Raw genomic sequence first — 19,500 nt, 5'->3', positions numbered from 1 at the left:
ACATGGAGGGAGAGATGGACAGAGATAGAGAGACAAAGACAGAGAGATAAATAGAGACACAAAGAATGAGAGACACGGAGAGATAAACAGAGACAGAAGAGGGAAGAAGAGAGACAGAGACAGAGAGACAGAGATGAGACCTCAGCATCCAGGCTTCCTTCTGTAAAACTATCCAAATGCCCACTTGTCTGTCATTGGCTCTCTCAGATGCAAGGTCATTGGAATAACTCCTAAGAATCCATCACAATGAAAGAATCGCGAAGAAAGGGTCCTGTGGAAAATGCCCAGCGCTTTTGGAAGCGGCCCCAGGCCGCCCCCCAGGGCGCTCTGGGAGGGGTAGGAAAGCTGAGGAGCCCCTCTCTTTACACACAGGCTTTTCCTTCCGAGGTTGGAGGCTGCCTCCCTGCCTTCTGAGCCCACCGGCACTTTTCTTTTCCAGCACAGGGAAAGCAAACTAGGCGGCCAGTGTGTGCCCTCTAGGCAGGGCCGGCCTCCTCCCTGTGGGGTGGGGGTGGGGGGCTCTTCTCGGAGCCCCGAGGCCCCGGGGCAAGTGCACACGGGGCTTCTTTCTTCCCATCTTTCCCCTCCTGCACGCAGGTCCAAAAGGCTCCCGCGATCCTCAGCGGCGGGCGGCCAGCCCCGCGTCAAGTTTCAGGCCAGCCCCAGCTTTCACGGCTGAGGAATGAAGGCCTCGGCGGGCCGGCCCGGGAGGGAGCTCCCACCGACCGACCGCGGGCCGCCCTGGCGCCACGGCTCCCGCCGCTGCCCTGGCTGCCGCAAGGCCCACGCACACGCCAACATAAACAGGCTTTTAACCCGTTTTGTGCTGGCTGCCGCGGAGGCAGCCCGAGGAGCAGGGCCCGGCCCCGCCCAGAGCCGCCGCAGCCTCTGTGCCTCTCCAAGGGTCCTCAGCCCCAGATGTTGCCCCGCCTGGGCTCCATGGAAGGCAAGGCGATTGTGTCCAGATGTTTCCGACGCAGCCGCCCCCCCTCCCCCTCCAGCTACAGCTCGGGGCTCCTGCTCCCGCCTCGTCAGTGCACCGGGGTCTGGCACAGGGCCTGGAGGCTTCCGCGGCTGTTGGGGGGCCTGTGACCCCTCCGGCCCCTGTGGGCAGCGCTGTCACCATGTGGACGTCCTCCCTACGGGGATGCATGTGTAGATGACTCCACCATGCTCCACAGATGGGCTGAGATGGCAGAATCTGCCAGGCGCGTCCGGGGTTGGCTACGGGGTGGGGAACAGGATTCCTATTTCCCTTTCACTGATGTGGAAACTAAGTCACAGAGAGTCACAGTGACACAGTATTTGTAGCAGCTCGCCCCTGAACACAGGACCTCGCTCTATGCCACTGCCTCCGTCAGGGTGGGGGAATAACCTTCGTCTGGAAACTGAGGCTGGGAGGTGTGGCCTGGCTTTGGGGCATACGTCTGAGAACGATTTGGAGGTGAGGTCTCCCTCTTAGCCCTCGGCTGACTCGGGTACACAGCCCCAAGTATGGTTGTCTCAACAAGATGAGCTCCGGGGCAGCGAGCCCTTCTGGGGACAGGGCCACCAATGAGCCAGACCTGTGGCCGCTTTCTTAGCCTGTTCCTGCCTCCTCCTCCTCTCTTTCCCCCTCCTCCTCTCCTTCCCCCTCCTCCTCTCCTTCCTTCTCCTCCTTTTCCCCCTCCTCATTTATCTCTTCCCCTATCTCCTCCTCCTCTTCCTTTTCCTCTGCTTCTTCCTCCTTTTTCTCATCTTTTTCCTCCTCATCCTCCTTTACCTCCTCCCCTATTTCCCCCTCCTCCTCTTCTTCCTTTTCTCTTCTTCCCCCTCCTCCTCTCCCTCTTCCTCCTCCTCTCCTTCCCCCTTCTTCTCTTCCTCTTCCCTGCCAGGCACTGGAGGAATGTCCTAGCCACGGTGCTGACTCTCTAGCCGCACCACTGAGACTCTCCACCCATGCTTCCAAATACCATTGATAGGCAGCCAGCTCAGTCCCCCCTGCCCCAATCCCAGGCAAAGCTGTAGCAATGGCCACAGGGCACCATCCCAAGTCAGTGCCATCCAGAGCAGTTTGAAGGGGCTTGCTTTAACCAGCCACACGGGGATGACAAAGTGGATGAGAGATGCAAACCGAGATCCAGCCCTGTTTCCCATCTGGATGGGAGCTGCATGAGGGCAGTGAGCCAAGCCCAGAACTGAGACAGCGGAAGGGAGAGGAAGGGGCTCCCAGGGACCTCAGACTCCTGGCCACTACAGGAGCCAATCCCTTTACCTCAAAGGTCCTTTGGGGATGAGATACAGCTGGAGAATTAAGAGAGCAAACCTGAAGGGCAACAGGAAGATGCCCCGTGGGGGTCAGTGGGTCATGGCGAGATGGGGGAGCGGGGAAGAAGGAGCAGGAAGGACACAGCAAGGGTGTGAGTAGCAGAAGGGGTCAGGAGGTGGGCAGGTGCCTCCCACAAAGGACAGCCCTGGCCACCGGTGACTGTGGGCTTCTGGAATCCGGAGTCCACTTGGGGTGGGGGCAGACACGCAGCTGGCAGTTTCACACGGGGAAGACTAGAGGGGCCGCTAGAACGCCCTGAGATCTGCCAAGGGACCAGGAACCTTTGGACAATCAGAGTCCCCACGTGACTGCTCAGCAAACCCAGCTCAAACAGTGCACTTGCACTTAGTGTGGCCACAGGCCCGCTATCCCCCTGCCCATGAAGTACCTTCCTTCACCGCCTGCTTCTCATCTGGGTGCTCCTGGTCTGAGTCGTGCCGAACCTTGGCCTCCACCATTTCTTCGTCTTCCTCATCCTCTAGAAAAGCAAAGAGGGTGGGGATGGGAGAGGGTTCTCATTCAAACAGCTGAGTCTCTAGTCATGGGGGGCGACCACTTTGGAGGGGCTTCTCTGGACAATAAAGCCTCGAGGGACCCCAGAAACCCGACCCTGAAAGTCCCCCCAGCTCGGAGCTGGCCCCACCCCCTTGCCCATCTCCAGGGAACCCGTCCCTTTTTGATGTTCAGGACGGTCTGTGACCCCTGAAGCTTCTTCCCGGTGGGCCCAGGAATGAGCTGGAGCCTGAGGGTTTGCAGCTGGGGCTCATTCATTCTCTCTGGGAGACACCTGCCAGCCAGACACCTCATTTCCGATTCATTTCTCCCCCAAGTGATTTCTTGTTTGACCCACAGGGAAGGGTTCAACCAGGGTCTGACCCCGGGTCCTTTCCCAGTGGCTAGGAAACCCCCAAGGCAGGGCTCCAGACCTACTGTGGGTGCCCTGAAAGAACACCTCGACTCCCAGGGTTTTTGCCTTTCTGAGCTGTGCCCGCCAGTAGGCATGAGAAGCACACAGTCCCTGGTCCTTGGCCACATGCAGATGCAGCTCCCTCTTCTCCACTTTGGTCACCTCCCCACTGCCTGCCTCAGTTTCCTCAACTATAAGGTAGGGGTAATATTAGCACCTGCCTCCAGAGTTGTAGGTGCAAATGAGCTCCCATTAGTGAAGTGCTGAGCACGGTGCCTGCCTCACAGTAGGTGCGGCCAAAAGGGAGGCCCACGTGACCACACTGTAGGACATCAGCAGCCCGGCCAGAGAGCAAATGCCAGGCCCCTGGTCTGGTCTGGGGGGGAGCCTGGCACAGGAACCCCGGTGAGCCCCTTCCCCTCTCTGTCAAACAAAGCCAGCCCAGGCTTCCACTGGTCCCCCGGCATGTATCTCGGGCTTTTGTCGGCTGCCCCCCACCATGAGCTTGCTCCTAGGTCTGTGGCTTGGTGCTGGTGCCCACTGTCAAGGAGGCCAGGCCTTGCTTGGGAGGGAGGAGGTTAGGACAGCCAGTCCCTGGACCTGCCAGGCTGGGCTGGAGCCCCAGGCTGCCCACGGCCCTGGTCAGGAAGGCAAGCCCAGAGCCTCCCAAATCTGCCGACGAGCAGAGCTCGGGAGCCTTTTCTCAGATGTTCAGGAAGCACGGACTGTGAAATATACTAGGTGTAAAGATTTTTAAAAGCTAAAGCACAACAACCCTTCTCCTTGGCCCAGGCCAGGGGAGGAAGCTGCCGTTTGTTACCTCGGGGCCCCCTTTCCACACCCTGGGCCCAGGAGGGCTGCCCCAGGCTGGGAGCGAGCAGCGCAGCTGGGCTGCATTCCCGGGGAGACCTCGGGGGGGGAGTGAGAAAATGCCCAACGATGGCGTCATTCGGCAGCCCCACCCCCCATCTCCCCGGGCCTTCTGCCGATGCCACATACTTCTTCCCCAGGGTCTCATGAGGACCTCACACCAAGCCTGGGAGGTGAGACCACCCAGCGCTGATCCCCTTCAGTGGGCACTGGGGAGGGGGCCGGGTGAGCCCCCATCTCTAAAGGCCTCCTCGTGGCTCTGGCTCAACACTGGCAAAGACTCCTCACCCCCCACTTCCCACAGGGGGTCTGTCGTGGGCTTCCCCCCCTCCCTGGCCCCTGGTCCCAGCAGCTGGTGCCTTGGCCTCTTCTCAGGTGATGCCGAAGGCCCAGACTCCACACTAACCAGCGGTGGGACCTCGCCCAAGGCTGTTTTCTCAACATAAAATGGGGATAACGATGCTCACATCCTTTCCCTCCACTTGTGGGCCCCTCAACAAGTTTGTGAAAAGTCACCTACCCCCCAATCACGAAGCCCTGGGACAGTCCCCAGCCTCTCCACCCCAGACACAACAGCTTACAGAGCGTCCAAAGCATCTGTCCACAGAACATCCAGCCAGTTCTCTCAAGGCAGATGTGGCCATAGGTAGCTGTTACAGGCCAGGTGGGCAGGTACGGGAGAGTGAGGACCAGTCAGGAGGCACACAGCATGTGCCAGGACAGGCCCAGAGTGAGGGGACGTAGGCAGGAACGACTGTCTGCTAGCCCCTGGGCACTGGGTGCAGGCAGAGCAGAGATCTCCCCGAGGCTCTCCTTGGGGCAAGCCGCCACCCCCAGTGTTGGGGGGGGGGAGTTTGGGCCTCCTGACACCCAGAGCCTCGAAGAGGGATTAGAATCCTGTGTTTGTCAGGGAGATTTGGTGCCATTCCTCGGAGGTCTCTCCGTCATGACTGACACCGATAGGGAACATCATTTCTAACAGGACGATATCTGATTTGCTGTTTCAAAATGAGCAGCTAACTATAAGCAGGGGCTGAAAATGGAATAGGAATTTGGGGAGGGGGTGGGCAGGATTTGGTCCTGGTCCCTCTGAGAGCTGTAGAGAGCTTGGCGCACTCCTGTCTGAATCCTGGTGCCTGCTTTCAGCAGGTATGTAAGAAGTGCTTGTTGATTGGTTTGCCCCAAGAGCCCTGAGCACTGGGGGGAGGGCACAGCCTCCTCACAGAACAGGGTCGGGTCAGCAGTGCCCCCTCTAATGCCCACCCCTCTTCTCCATTCATGGGTCACTGCCCTAGTTCAGGCTCTCTCCATTGGTCTCCCTGCTTCCTGGCTCCCCCCTCTCCAGTTCTCCCTCCACAGAGCTGCCCAAATCACCTCTGAGCTCACAAGAGACAAAAATCCAAGCAGGTCGTCAGCAGGAAAACTCGGCCTCAAATGTCGAGACCCAAATGCCCAAAGTTTAGACAACAAGACGAGCTCAAAGTCCAGACTGTAGCTCAGAAGCCGTCCATCTACCCTCATTGTGCAGATGGAGAAACTGAGGCCATGGCAGGATTTGAACCCAAGTCCTCTGACCCTCAAGTCAGTGCTTTCCCCACTCTACAACACTGGGACTGACAAAGGGAATCTGGCTCTGAATGCTAACCCTTTCTCAAATGAAAAGGGGACGTGGTGGCTTTGGGTACTTAGAAGGCACCATCGAGGAAGAAAATCTAGGAGCCAAATGGGATGAAGAGCACGGTGGAGGGATAAAGAAAAGCAATTGGGTCAGATGAGCACACTCCAGACCACCTGGACAAAAGTAGGCAATAGAGGAGGACCCTCGAGGTGGCCCAGTGGATAGAGACTGGCCCTGGAGTCAGGAGGACCTGAGTTCAAATCTCGCTTCAGACACACTAGCTGTGTGGCTGGGCAAGTCACTTAACCCGATTGCCTCAAACATCCGGAGTGATTTCCAGTCGTCTTGATGTACATCAAGACCCAGAGAGCTCTGGAGGAGAGAGTGGGATTGGTGACCTTGCACAGCCCTCCCTCACTTCAGTCCTATCACCCTGATGTCATGGTCCTCTTTGAGAACAAAGGACAAACAACAGAGGAGAAACCCAGGAAACTGACCCCAAGTCTGCCCCAGAGGCATGATGTGCTAGTGATGAGAGACATCAATGATCCAGACTATGTGAGATCTCTCTATTGGTCTGTCTCTCAGTTCCTTCCTCTTTCTGTCTCTTATTCTCTCCCTCCCTCCCCCTTTATCTTTTCTTTCTTTCTTTCTTTCTTTCTTTCTTTCTTTCTTTCTTTCTTTCTTTCTTTCTTTCTTTCTTTCTTTCTTTCTTTTTTTTTGCGGGGCAATGAGGGTTAAGTGACTTGCCCAGGGTCACACAGCTAGTAAGTGTCAAGTGTCTGAGGCCGGATTTGAACTGAGGTCCTCCTGAATTCAGGGCTGGTGCTTTATCCACTGCGCCACCTAGCTGCACCACCCCACTATCCTTTTATTCTCTCTTTTTGTCTCTGTCCTTTCCTCTTTATCTGTCTCTTATTCTTGCTGTCCCTCCCATTCTCTCTCATTCTTTCTCATTTCTTTCTCCTTCTCCCCTTCCCACCTTCCTTCCTCCCTTTTTCTCTCCTCTTCTTTTCCCTCTCTATCTCTACCCCCATCTCTTTCTTCCCCCAAAGCAAATGGAGAAACTTGTAGCTGGGGGTGGCAATGATGGAAAGCCCAATAAAGTGACCACTCCCTCCTAGACTTTGTGACAGAGGGAAGAGGAGGTCTTGGTATGATCGAGCACACCTCCCCAGCTTTCTGGTGTTCAGAAGGCTAAATAGATCTTAATGGACTCTGGTGCTTTGATGAGGAAGCCAGCCAGGGTGGGATGGGATGGTCTGAAGGCAGGCAGCGTCCATCACTGACCTGGCAAGATGTCAGAGGGACAGTTTTCCCAGTGGCTTCATGGGAGCCTCCCTTGTGGAGGGGAGCTGGCTGGTGCACTCAGAGCAGAGGAGGCTTTACTGCAAATTTGGCTTAGAAATAAAAGACTCTTAGAACCCATTTAGGGTATTTTTGTGTACTATGGGTGTGTGTGTGGGGGTAATCATTGGAGATGGAAATTAATAGCATAGAAGACAGAAGCCTCTACTGGTGCCAGGGTCAAAGGCCAGGTCAGGATTCTGGGGGCTTCTGGTGTCTCCCTACTCTCCTGATGTCCAGGCTCTTGAGGCTCAGGCCACTGTCAGGGGCAGTAGCTTTGAGTACAAAATGAGCAACATTTTCAAGTGGCTGAAAACAGATTCAAGTCTCTGATGTTTGCACCTTCCTTCTGCTTCTTGGCAGTCCCAGAGAGCCGAGGAGGCTGCTCACACACACGTATGTACACACACTCACCCACTCTCACACTCAACTCACATGTACAGACACTCACACATACATATATACACACTCACAATAGACACCCACATACTCATGGACATATACACACATATGTATATGATACTCTCACAGAAACACATGTGCACTCATACACATATGCACATACATATACATATATACTCTGACACACATACACATACACTCACACTCATATACACATACACACATACATATATGTATTCATACTCACACACATATACACATATACATATATAGTCTCACACACATATACATAAACTCATCCTCATATACATACACACACGTACACACATATGTACTCACACTCACACACATATACATAAACTCATCCTCATGTACAGACACACTCACATACACATGTGCATATATGTACTCACACTCATACACACACACACACACACACTCTCTCTCTCTTGCCCCTCCCGCCCCCCATATTGAGCCTCTAAATCCTTCCCTGGGAGCACCCCATGGGAAGTGACTTTCATCTTGGATTCCTCCGGAAATCCGATGAAACCAGAGAAATGGCAGCTGCCACCAGGACTCACCACCTGTCGAGCTTACTCTTACCCCTTCCAACAATTTCCCAGGCTCTCTTACACCTACATCAGTTCTCTAGAGGAGAACATGGGAGAATGAGGAAAAGATGCCCTGGGTGAGGGCCCCTGGAGTACCAGCTTTCTGGGGGTCAGGGGCATCTCCTAGGTAGCCCGTGGCCCTGGGACAATGGCACGCTGGGGCCCTTGATTCCAAGAGCGGGGGGGGGGGGGCCGGGGGAGGGACTGGGCCTATTTGTTGCCATCCAATGATCTCCCATCTCTAAAAGGCTTAGCACAGTGCCTGGCACACATTACCCCACATTCCCCCATCTCCCACAGCTCTTCCTCCTTTCACATGCCATGCTCCCCCTAGGCCAGTCTGGGGAGGATCCTGGCCGCTGCCCTGACCTGAGCTAGCACAAAGACTGCTCAGGCTCCAGGGGGCTCATTCAGCCCATCTCAGGCTGATGCCTCGGCTCCTCTTGGCCGGAGGGCCTGACTACACCCCCTCATCGCTGGCCTGGAATGGCTCGGCTCCCTCAACTCTAGAGACTCCCTTTGCCTGGCCGACCTCAGTGCCTGGGCCCTTCTAACTGTCCCCTTCTGCTCCCCCCTGCCCTGGGCAGGGTGCTTTCCACCCCAGTGGAAAGAGTTCTTGAGCCACAGATGAGGCCACTCCGGGCTAGACAAAGCCACCCCCAGAGGGCGAGGAGATGAGCAGCTCCTGGGGTGGCAGCTGACTGGGCGGGTGGGAACAAAGGGCCCAGTCAGCTGTGGGTCCCACCGACAGAAGAGCCTTCCCAGAGGGCACAGAAGGGGTCACTGGCCGGGCAGTTGTGAGCTGTCATTCTTGTCATGTTCAGAAGATGCCACCCATCTCAGCAGCTCAGAATTAGAATTTGTGATGTTGACCTGCTGCTCCACGTGGCACCGAGACCGGCCTGATAACATCCTGAACTGGTGTCCTCCCAGGAGAAAGAAGTCCCTCCCTTCGGATGCAGCTCCGCCACCCAGGGAGGCTCTCATCCTAGGGAAGTTCTTCCAGCTGTCCAGGCTCCAGGGGCCTCTTTGCAGCTTCCCCCATCGCCCCTGAGTCTACTTTACCTCCCCCATGCAGCCCCTCACTATCTCACACCTGGACGACTGAAGAAGCTGCTGGGGGGGGGTGTCTGCCTGCCTCAGTCTCCTAAAAAATCAATTTTCCTAAAATGCAAAATTGACCACATCGTCCCCTACTTAATAAACCCCGTGGCTCCCTACTGCCTCTAGGAGCAAACAAAAACGTCTGTTTGGTGTTCAAAGCCTTCATCATGCTCCCCAACTCTGACCACTGACCTCCCTGGCTTCCTTTTCAGTCCTAATTGAAAGCTGCCTTCTCCAGGAAACCTTCCCAACCCTCCTTAATTCCAACGCCTTCCCTCTGTTACTGGTTATCCTCTATGTAGCTAGTTGTGTTTACATGCTGTCTCCATTGGATTGTAAGTTCCCTGAGGGCAGCAACTGTCTCAGCTAGCACATAGTACAGTACCTGGCACACAGCAGGCGCCTCATGTTGGCTGACTAGTTCATGAATTTTCATTTGAACACAGGCTGGACCTCACCCTTATTCATGACAAACAGTCTAGCTAAAATGGGGCTTGACCTGGCATATTAAGAAGATATTTTCACGTGAGGAAATCCAGCTAACACTGATGGTTTTGAACACAGAGTATTTGGGTGAAGGTCAGCGGAGGGAGAGGCAGACGTGATTTTTGTCATCGGAGTGTCCTGCAGACGATGAGGACCGAAAGAGAGAACAGAAGAGGAGCAGGGAAGCCGAGTCCATGCCTGGCCCACAGGTTGGATGGAGCAGTGACATCCAGCCATCCGCTGCCCAAGGGCCAGCAGCTCAGGGCTTCCCGGCTTGCCTTGGGGATAATTTTATCCATCAAAAGGAATTTGAACCAACGAGAGGAAAGCTAGTCTGGTCCCCAGGGACCACAAACGACAAGAAGCCGGGAGGTGGTGACATGCGTCATCCTAGAGTCTGTGACAGGAGAATCTGCCGGGCGCACTGGACTTTGGAAGCAGATTTCAAAGGGCTCAGAGGATGCGAAATGACGCGGAGAGACAGAGCAGCCCAAGAGGGTGGGGCTGCTCAGTAGGCTAAGCAAAGAGCCCATCTGTCCCTTGGGGATGCCTGGGGAATTTGTCCATCATCTGGGCGTGTCCAGAAGGCAGCAGGGAGACCAACAGCCAGAGTGGATGAAGGGCAGGCTGGCCTGGGGCCTCGCCATGGCAAGCGTTTGGTAAATGTTTGAGGGATCGAATCGGACGAGCCACGACCAGGGCTAACAGTGGGACGCTCGGGAAATCCCGCCACCTTCCTGAGCCTCAGCTTACTCCTCTGGAAAGGGGTTGGACCGCGTGGCCACTAAGGGGCTTCCGGTCCTTAGTCTGTCTATCTTTTGGGGTCGGAGGCCCCTGCAGGAGAGACTGAAGGAGCCCTCGCTCGGGCCCTTGAATACGGTTGGCCTGGGTCCAGGTAACAGCATCAAGGGCATTCTCATTACCGAGGATGCCAAGCTGGGACGGAGGCCAGCTGGGTGGAAGGTGGACACAGCTCCCGCAGGACTTGGCCATTCAGAGCCGTGCCTGGCCTCCTGGCCTTCGGCAAGGAGAGGGAGAACACGCAGCTGAGAGGACGCCATCATCCCCCAATGTTCTGCCCTGGCCAGCCATGGGCCGGGGTTTCTTTCTGGAGGCCCCATCATAGGAAACCAGGAGGAGAGGGGCCTCCACCCATGGTAGGTGTGACGGGAAAGTGAGGGTAGTCGTCTGCAAAAGAGAAGACTTGGGCTGCATGGGCTAGCCACATGAAGTCCTCATCATAACAGCCAGGATGGGCACTATTGCTACAGCTCTTTGAGGTTTGCAAAGTACTTTCCATTCCCATTTTATCCTCAGAATAACTCTAGGAGGCAGGTGCCATTACAGAGGAGGAAACCTCAGTCACTGAGGCAGACAGAGGTTAAATGACTTGCTCAGGGTCATACAAGTTGTCAGCAACTTGGCTCCAGGTCCAAGGCTCTGCCCACTGTGCCACCTATTGGTGGGCCTGTTTCCCTCTGATCTCTGAGGGCAGAATCGGGAGGTATGGGGGCAGGGTCGTCTGGGAAGCTGCAAAGAGAATAGCTTAAATCCTAAACCCAGCTAACTATCCTGTCTGCCAGTGTACACCTCTGCATCTCCTTCCCAGGAATTACATCTTAGACTTCATCAATGCTTTTCTTTTCTTCCCTCCTTTCTTTTCTCTTTCTTTTTGGAGACAATTGGGGGTTATACAGCTCCCGAGTGTCCGAGGTTGGATTTGAATACAGGACCTCCTGACTCTCAGACTGGTGCTTAATCCATTGTGCCACATTGCTACCCCATATGGATGCTTTTCTTTTCTTTTTCTTTCTTTCTTCCTTTCTTCCTTCCTTCCTTCCTTTCTTTCTTTCTTTCTTTCTTTCTTTCTTTCTTTCTTTCTTTCTTTCTTTCTTTCTTTCTTTCTTTCTTTCTTTCTTTCTTTCTTTCTTTCTTTCTTTCTTTCTTTTTTTTAGTGAGGCAATTGGGGTTAAGTGACTTGCCCAGGGTCACACAGCTAGTAAGTGTTAAGTGTCTGAGGTCGGATTTGAACTCAGGTACTCCTGACTCCAGGGCCGGTGCTCTATCCACTGCGCCACCTAGCTGCCCCAATGCTTTTCTAAGTAAAATTGTTTTCAAGATTTACTGATTGAGAAAGTTCTCTGGATGGCACGAATCTTAACTGCTCTCATTAGATAAAAGGAAGAAATACAAATTAAAAGCAAGATAATTCCCAGGTAATGTTTTGCATCTGTGTGGGTGGATGGCTGTGTCCTGGGGCGGGGGGCAGTCGAGTGTGAGAAGTGAAGACATCTGCAGTAAAGCCCCAGACAGAGAGGGGACCGGGGAAGCCGCCGCTGACCTGCGTGCACGAGCCCCTCCTGTGGCTGCCCTGTTTGAGCCGACAGCTTTTAGCAACATGGCGGAGTCGAGATTTTTGCAGCTTCATTGGGGATTGGGCTTCTTACTTTCTTTGTTTTTGCTGGGACTCAGTTTACAACAAAATGTCTAAAAGGGTGATCTGGGCTTGTGTTTCCATTACAGTCACTGACTTAGAGTGAGGCTGGACCTCTGAGACCATGTTGGCCACCCCCTCATTTTACAGATAAGGGAACTGAGGCTAGGGCTCTGGCGCTGCCTCTGACCATCCCATGCTGACTCCCATGTCCTTGGCTCAGTTTCTCCTCACAGCATAAGCCCCCTGGCCACCCTTTTATGGATGACAAAGTGGTGGACGGAAGAACTGAGACGAGGTCACCAGAGCGAGGAGTGGCCGTGACTTGGGCGTCAGTCCTCTGGCTCCTTTCCTGGGTTTGTGAATCAGGCTGACCCAGCAGAGCTGGGACGATGTCTGAAATGTCCTGCACCTTGACCTCCAATGCACTGCTGGGCATTCCCACCTGGTCTCTGTGTTTCAGACCAGAATGACCAGTGTCTTCCCTGGACCCTGCTGCTATGCCTGTAGGCTTAAGGGTTCGGAGCCAATGTTCCCCTCCATCATCACATCCAATCAGTAAAACTCTTATCTCTCCTTCCCATCCATCCTCTTCTCTCTTCCACATCACCAGGCTGGGCCCTTGTTACCTCCCCTGGAGGGGACATGTTCCTTCCCCTCCTACCACACCTCATTTCCTCAAGCTGCCCCAGGGAAGGTGCCACACTGCTACAGTCCAACATTCCATGGCTCCCACTGTCTCCCCCAAAATAGGAGGTTGGGAGCTCTGGGAGTTCAGCCAGGAGGCAGCCCCTGCAGCCACTCACTCCCTGTCATCACTAGAGCTTCACTTCTGCCTTCTGGACTAGTTAGAGACAGTTTGGGCTCCCTGACAGATCGATCTCCCGAGGCCAGGACTAGAGGCCCGGGCTCCAGAGCTGAGGGGCAGACGTGTCCCATTTCTGTGGGGGCCCCCCTTCCTCCCTGCCCCCGACTCCACAGGGCAGCGAGCTGAGGGTCTCTGTGTGTATGTGGGGGCAGGGGGAGCTCCCTGCTCATCAGCAGGGAAGTTGGCTGTGCTGGCCCGGCTGCCAGTGACCCTGGTGCCCTGCTCCCAGCCCTCACTGCTGTGCAGGCCACTGTGTGGGCTGCTTGGGGAGGAGGCAGGGAGGCAGCTGGAGAGGACAGGAGTTGAGGCCAGGCCAGTTCAGACTGTTCCCATTGGAGTGCACCGGGAACCTCAGAGGCTGTCTGCTCCAGCAGGGCTGGAGCAGAGAATATCAGCTTCTCAAGGCCAAGAGCTGTTGGACCCCTTGGCTTTCATCTCCAGAGCCCAGCAGGGCCCCAACAAAGAGGGAAAATCAGAAAGAAAAGACCACAACAGAGATGGAAAATTGGAGGTCTCTGAGGTTAGAACACCTTGAGGGGGTGTGAGGCCAGGAGGGAGAGAGGAAGCCCAAGAGAGGAGAGGCCACTTTGGAAGCCTGAAGGAATGAGTCAGCAAGAAGCCCAGGCCATTCTGGGCACCACCGCCAGGCCAGGATGCTGAGGGCACGCCCCTTCCTGCAGGGAGCAAATTACAGAGCCTGTCCCAGACCTCTGCTGGCGGGGAAGCCTGGGCATCTCAGAAATAGAACAGCTGCCCCAAGGAGGAGGTGGTGGCCAACCAGGCCACCATGTGTGGCCCTGGGACTGGCCCTGCCACACAGGGAAATGCCACCCAAGAAGTCAGGGAAGGCGGCAGGAACAGAGCAGGCTCCTGTTTGTTTCTGGAGTCAAACAGCGGCCAAGCCAGCCAGTTGCCCAGAGTCCCGGGGCAAAGTCAGAGGGGCTGGTGGCCAAAGACTCTCTCCAGACATCACAGGGACCTTTAAGTGAAGTGTGGGATTATGGATGCCACCTCAAAACTGAGGACAAGCCCCCCATAAAGAACATTCTTCTTCATTCAAATTAAAAATAGCTGCTGGCAGCTGCATCTGTGCCCGCCCGAGCCCGCCTGCTCATGCCCCTCCATAATTGCTCCAAAGATGAAAAGTCCTTGGGTTGCTCTTGATAAAATTAAGTTTTTCCTTTTAAATGATTAAACGCGGGAAATGTCCCACGTGTCCTGGTTAAGAATGTAAATGATCACTTGTGTGGAAAGGCTAGAAGTGCCCAGCCTGCCTGCCTTTGGGACCCAGTCCAGCACCCTAGCTGCCAAGGCTGTGGGGGGCACATCCCACTCTTCAAACAAGGAGATCTTGGGTGAGTGCCTGGCTAGAAGACCGTGTGCTCCAGCCCATGGGGAAGAAATGGTTGCAGAAGACAGAAAGGAGGCTCATCAGAGATGGCTCTCTTGGGTCAATTAGTAACAACAACAACAACTAACATTTGTACGGTGCTTACCATGTGCCAGGCACGAGCCAAGTGCTTTACAATTATCATTTCATTTGAGCCTCATAACAACCCTGAACGACAGGTTCTGTAATTAATTATCCTCACTTAACTGGTAAAGAAATTGAGGCCGACAGAGGTTAAATGATTTGCCCAAGGTCATACAGAGCTGAGATCTGAACTCAGCTCTTTCTGACTCCAGGCCTGGTGCTCTGGGCCCCGTGGCAGCCCCAGCTGCCTTCTGACATCGACAACATTGCCAACACTGACACACCCATGCTTCACCCGTGCATTGCCCGTGCTTTCATTTCAGAAGGTGAGAAGGATGTTCACAGATCAGATCCCATTCAATGACATCCTGTGCTTGTAGGCCACTGGTAGTACAGGGAAGATGACTCAACAATTGTGTTTCCTACTCTCTTGGAATCTACCCTATGGCTGCAGGTAGGAGTGAAAGGGATGAAAACTAGGAGGGTGCATCCTCACATTGGCCTGGGATGATCACCGGAGAGGCCTCAGTCTCCAGCACAGGGTCTAGCATTCATACTACTTCTCTGAACTGTCTCTGACCACTAGGAAGCCTTAAGGAAGTCCTTCTGGCCCCCGCAGTACTAGGAGCCTTATTTTGTGCATAAAAAAGACCTTTTATCCCACAGGCCAGCACTTGCTTCATTTAACTCCCCACAGAGTGACGCCAACCCCCCTTGTCCCAGGATTTTCTGCCTTTGATGACATATGCCAAATGTCTCAGATGGGACATGTAAACCTCTGCAGAGAGAAGGAGGGGGCCAAGTTCTGTCTTGGCTCACTCTTTCAGGAACCATGTGCATGGGGAGAATGAGTTAGACGGGACGCAAGGGAGAGGCTAGTCCAACTCTTGAGACCCAGAGAAAGAAGTTGTCTAAGGCCTCTGGGTAGCAGAGGCTTCAGAATGAGAAGAGATCATGCCAAGGCAGTCGGGACTTTGTTGCCAAACTGACCTCTTGGAATTTCTGTCATGTAAAGCTTCCCCCAGACTAACAGCTGAATCTAGCATTATTGGAAGACAGAGCTGAGGAATGGCACACCCCATGGTTCAGGATTGGGAGGGCCCTAACGGCCACTCTAAGACTCCATGGATTTCCTAAAGTCTCTCACTTGGCAGCTAATCATGATGATCAATATCAGCTGTAGATTTTGCTTCTCATGGAGTACCCCCCTTCCCATCTCCATCCCTTAGGGGACATTACAGGACATGAAGCCTTTGTCTTTTCTCAAGACATCTGGATCTCTGTGATGTGTGTGGTGTCACAGTCTCAGTTTGCTGTGAAGAACCACCGGGAAGTGGTTAACGACCTTTTGAGGATCTAATTGAATGTGTCCTCTGGCACATGGCTAAGCCTGCTGTCTTAAAGCACTGGTGAGAGCTCAGATTAGACTCTCAAGACCTGCATTTGAATCCTAGCTCTGATGTTCTGCAGTGGTGTGACTCTGGACAAGCCCTACAGTCTCTCTGAGCCTCGGGCAGCTCCCTAGCTCTTACCGACCACGTCACAGAGAAATCCCATGACCGACTAGACAGAGGACTAGACACTTCCGCCAATCCGCACAACTTCTTGAACCTCTCCAAAACAGGAACCATGCCCAAGAGGAAGAGAAAGTCGGGTTGCCTCCATGGTGTGAGACACCAAGAACCCGAACAAACTAACAACCCGTTGAATTAGCAGCAGAGAAGGGTAATTCCCAGCCCCTAATACTCATCATCCCTCCCTCTTTTCGTCACACTCTGCACAACAGAAAAAAGGGGTCGGGGCAAGATCTCTGAGGCCAAAACAGTTTGGAAGAGGACACTCCAAAGCTGTGACTCCATGATCAAAGCAGATAAAGAAGAAGGACCAAGTAAATATCAGGGCTGGAATTCAGAGCAAAAGCGTAGGATGAAGAGGATGAGGGAAAGAAAGAGATGCAGAAAGGGAAATACACTACCAACAAAGCAATTAACGGGGAGGAGAGAAAGGAGGGTTTTACTGAACTGAAAGGGGGAAGGAAAGAACGAAATAACCGGATAAAAGGGAAAAAGAAAAGGGCCCAATGCATTAGGCACAATTCCAAAACTGGAGAAAGGGGAAACAAGTGGGGATCTGGGGAGGTGAATGGAAAGGAGCCAGGGGGAACAGGGTTGCCTTAAAGCAGATTAAGCTGAAATCTTGGGATCTATAAAGTTCTGTCTTTACAGAGTAAGAGAGAGAAAACTCTAACCCCAAGACTCAGAGAAGTTGTCATCTGAATGGGTGGAGAGAGTTCTCTCACTCGAGGTCTCCTTGGTGGTGAAATTCACTGGTTAGATCCTAGTTAGGTCAAGACAGATGCCAGTTACATCATCAAAACAACAGGGTTGGGTGCTGACTTTTAGCAGAGCATCATCTCCAGCCCACTGTGCAGGGGTTCCTCCATCACCAACACTGCACCCCAAATGGCAGCCATCAGCTCAACTTGGCATCCTAACCCTGCCAGGACAGCCTTGGGGCAGCTGTCCTGTCCCCACCCCATCTCTCCATCCCTCCAAGGATCAATTTGGTTTTCCTTCCCCTTGCTCTTCCTCTTTAACACTGTAACAGCTACTCCCACCTTAAGGTTTGCAAAGGTTTACAGACAAGCACTACCTGAGACCTCACAAAAATCCTCCAGTTTTAGAGTCTCAAAGTCTCAGAGAGGCTAGGTGACTTTGTCCAGGGTCCTACAATGAGTAAATGTCTGAGGCAGATTTTCCTGATGCTGAATCTAGTTCAGAACCCATTGCACCACACTGCCTCCAAGTCCCTTGGTAGAGCAAGGAAGAGCAGAGTGGTATTTCCCAATCAAGATGACATGACAGGGTTCAGCTTATTCATTTCTTAGGACTAACAAAGAATACCACCTGTCCTGTCCAAGGCTATATTAAGGGACAGCGAAAGGCCTCATCACCCTCTTTTCTTCTGGGCCCATGAAGGAAGCAAATCTTACCCTGTGCAGAGCACTGCGCCCCAAAGAGCTTCCCTGCCTCGGGTGAAGCTGCCTTGCGGTCCCCCTTCCCCCAACCCCACTGCTTCCTGGCACTACCGATGGGTAGGAGGCATCAGGCTGGCTAAGGAGGAAGAGTGGGAAAGCTGGAACAGAAAGTATCCCTTGGGAAGTAAAGATAGGAAGAGAGAACCAAGCTCCCACCGGGAATTCAACCTCCTAGTCCAAGATCTGGCAGATGTGACTTAGCAGTCATTGGAAAATCCAGTAGACTCCAGTCAAGGTTCACAAAGTGCCCAAGAAAAGAGAATTCTGGATGAAGTAGAAAGAGCACCAGTCGATACCACTACTAGGTCTATATCCCCCCAAAAAGTTGTTTTTAAAAAGAAGATAAGGATTTAAAAATAGATGCATAAAAGTAGTCATAGAATCTCTTTGTGGTAGCAAAAAATTGGAAATGGAGAGGATGCCCATCCATTGGGAAATGGCTAAACAAGTTGTAGAATATGAGTGTGATAGAATACTACTGTGTTATAAGAAATGTTGGGTGGAAAGGTTTCAAAAAAACCTGGGAAGATGTACGTGAACTGGTGCTAAGAAAAGTAAGCAGAACCAGGAGAATTTTGTATGATGAACGACTGTGAGGGATTTAACTATTCTTAGCAATACAATGGTCCAAGACAATCCCAAGGACTGGTGATGAAAACCACCATCTACCTTGAGAGACGATGGCATCTGAACGGATTGAAGCACACTACTTTTCTCTTTCTTTCTTTCTTCCTCCCTCACCTCTTTCTTTTTCTTTTTTGCAGTGCAATGAGGGTTAAGTGACTTGCCCAGGGTCACACTAGTGTCAAGTGTCTGAGGTCAAATTTGAACTCAGGTCCTTCAGAATCCAGGGCCAGTGCTTTATCCACTGAGCCACCTAGCTGCCCCTCCACCTCTTTCTTTCTGAGTTTTCTTCCACAAGACCACTAGTATAGAAATATACTTTACATGGTTGCATGTGTATAACATATATATATATATATATATATATATATATATATATATATATATATATATATATATATTTGTAAGATTGCTTACCACCTCGGGAGGGGGGAGGGGAGAAAAGGAGAGAGAATTTGGAATTTTAAAAAATTTGTAAATGAGTGTCAAAAATGTTTTTTCCACATAGTTACATTTGGGGGAAGATATTATTTTAAAAAGAATGAAAGGGCTCAGATGCCAGGTCCAAAGCCCTGGGTTCCAATTTATCCTTGAACACTGGCTACCTGTATGACCTTGGGTAACTAACTTTTCATCTTAGCCTTCTCTGGGAGAGGATAGAGTTGTATCAGATGGCCTCAGATGGCCTCCCTAGCTCTGCTGCTAGGACCTTCCACGATGTTGGGAGTTTCTGAAGAAGCCTGGGAACAATAGGAGCCAGGGAGGGGCCCTGATGGGGTCGGTTGAGCAGCAGGACAACCCAAAGTCCTGGATCCTTGGGGACATGGACTCATTGGGGGCAGGGGGGGGCGTCTGTTTGGTTGGCCGGGAGGCTGGGGCCACTTTCACTGATTGTTCTTGGGTGACGAGGGCAGAGGCCCTGGGACAACTTCAGTCACCTTCTGGAGCTCAAGAAAAAGAAGAAATTCCTCCAGCATTTCTAGAGGGAGAATCTGGCTATGAACAGCCAGGCCCCTGTGCGGTTAGTTAGGCAGCAGTGCCCTCTGCTGGCCATGTTGCGCAATGGCCTGGGCCAATCAGCGCAGCCCATCCAGCTCAGAAGAGGAGTCCTTTTAAAACGGAGGTTTGGGTCAGGCGGTCAGGAGGTCCCTTCCAGCATGGATCTGGGACCCCCACCCTAGCCGAGTTGGCCGCGGCCCCAGCAGGACCCCGAGGGTTCTCTCCCAAAGCCACAGAATTCAAGTGCAGTCTCCATTCATTCCCAAGCTCTGCTTTCATGTGGGCCCCAGGCCTCTCCTCTGTTGTGATAGGCACATGATTAGCCCACGTTTGTGTGTCACGACCCTAGAGCAGAAGCAGGGCACTAGGGAATCACACTCTGCTGTGTCCAGCAATGCCCTCCCAGGCCTG

The 19,500-nt window shown here is 53.1% G+C and overlaps 1 protein-coding gene across 6 annotated transcripts in view; it reads right to left on the bottom strand.

Annotated features, from left to right (window-relative positions):
- Positions 1 to 19,500, bottom strand: part of DYNC1I1 (dynein cytoplasmic 1 intermediate chain 1) — a 161,887-nt gene that overhangs the window by 69,624 nt on the left and 72,763 nt on the right. For all 6 annotated transcript variants that reach the window (XM_043966798.1, XM_043966803.1, XM_043966801.1 and 3 more), the window contains one exon: positions 2,697 to 2,786. In XM_043966798.1, the coding sequence (XP_043822733.1) occupies positions 2,697 to 2,786 (90 nt within the window). The remainder of the gene's footprint in view (positions 1 to 2,696; positions 2,787 to 19,500) is intronic.

The sequence above is a fragment of the Dromiciops gliroides genome, chromosome 5 (assembly GCF_019393635.1).
Source record: "Dromiciops gliroides isolate mDroGli1 chromosome 5, mDroGli1.pri, whole genome shotgun sequence".
In the NCBI taxonomy this organism is placed as follows: domain Eukaryota; kingdom Metazoa; phylum Chordata; class Mammalia; order Microbiotheria; family Microbiotheriidae; genus Dromiciops; species Dromiciops gliroides.
The sequence above is the reverse complement of the archived record's forward strand: the minus strand, read 5'-3'. Positions and strand labels throughout refer to the sequence as shown.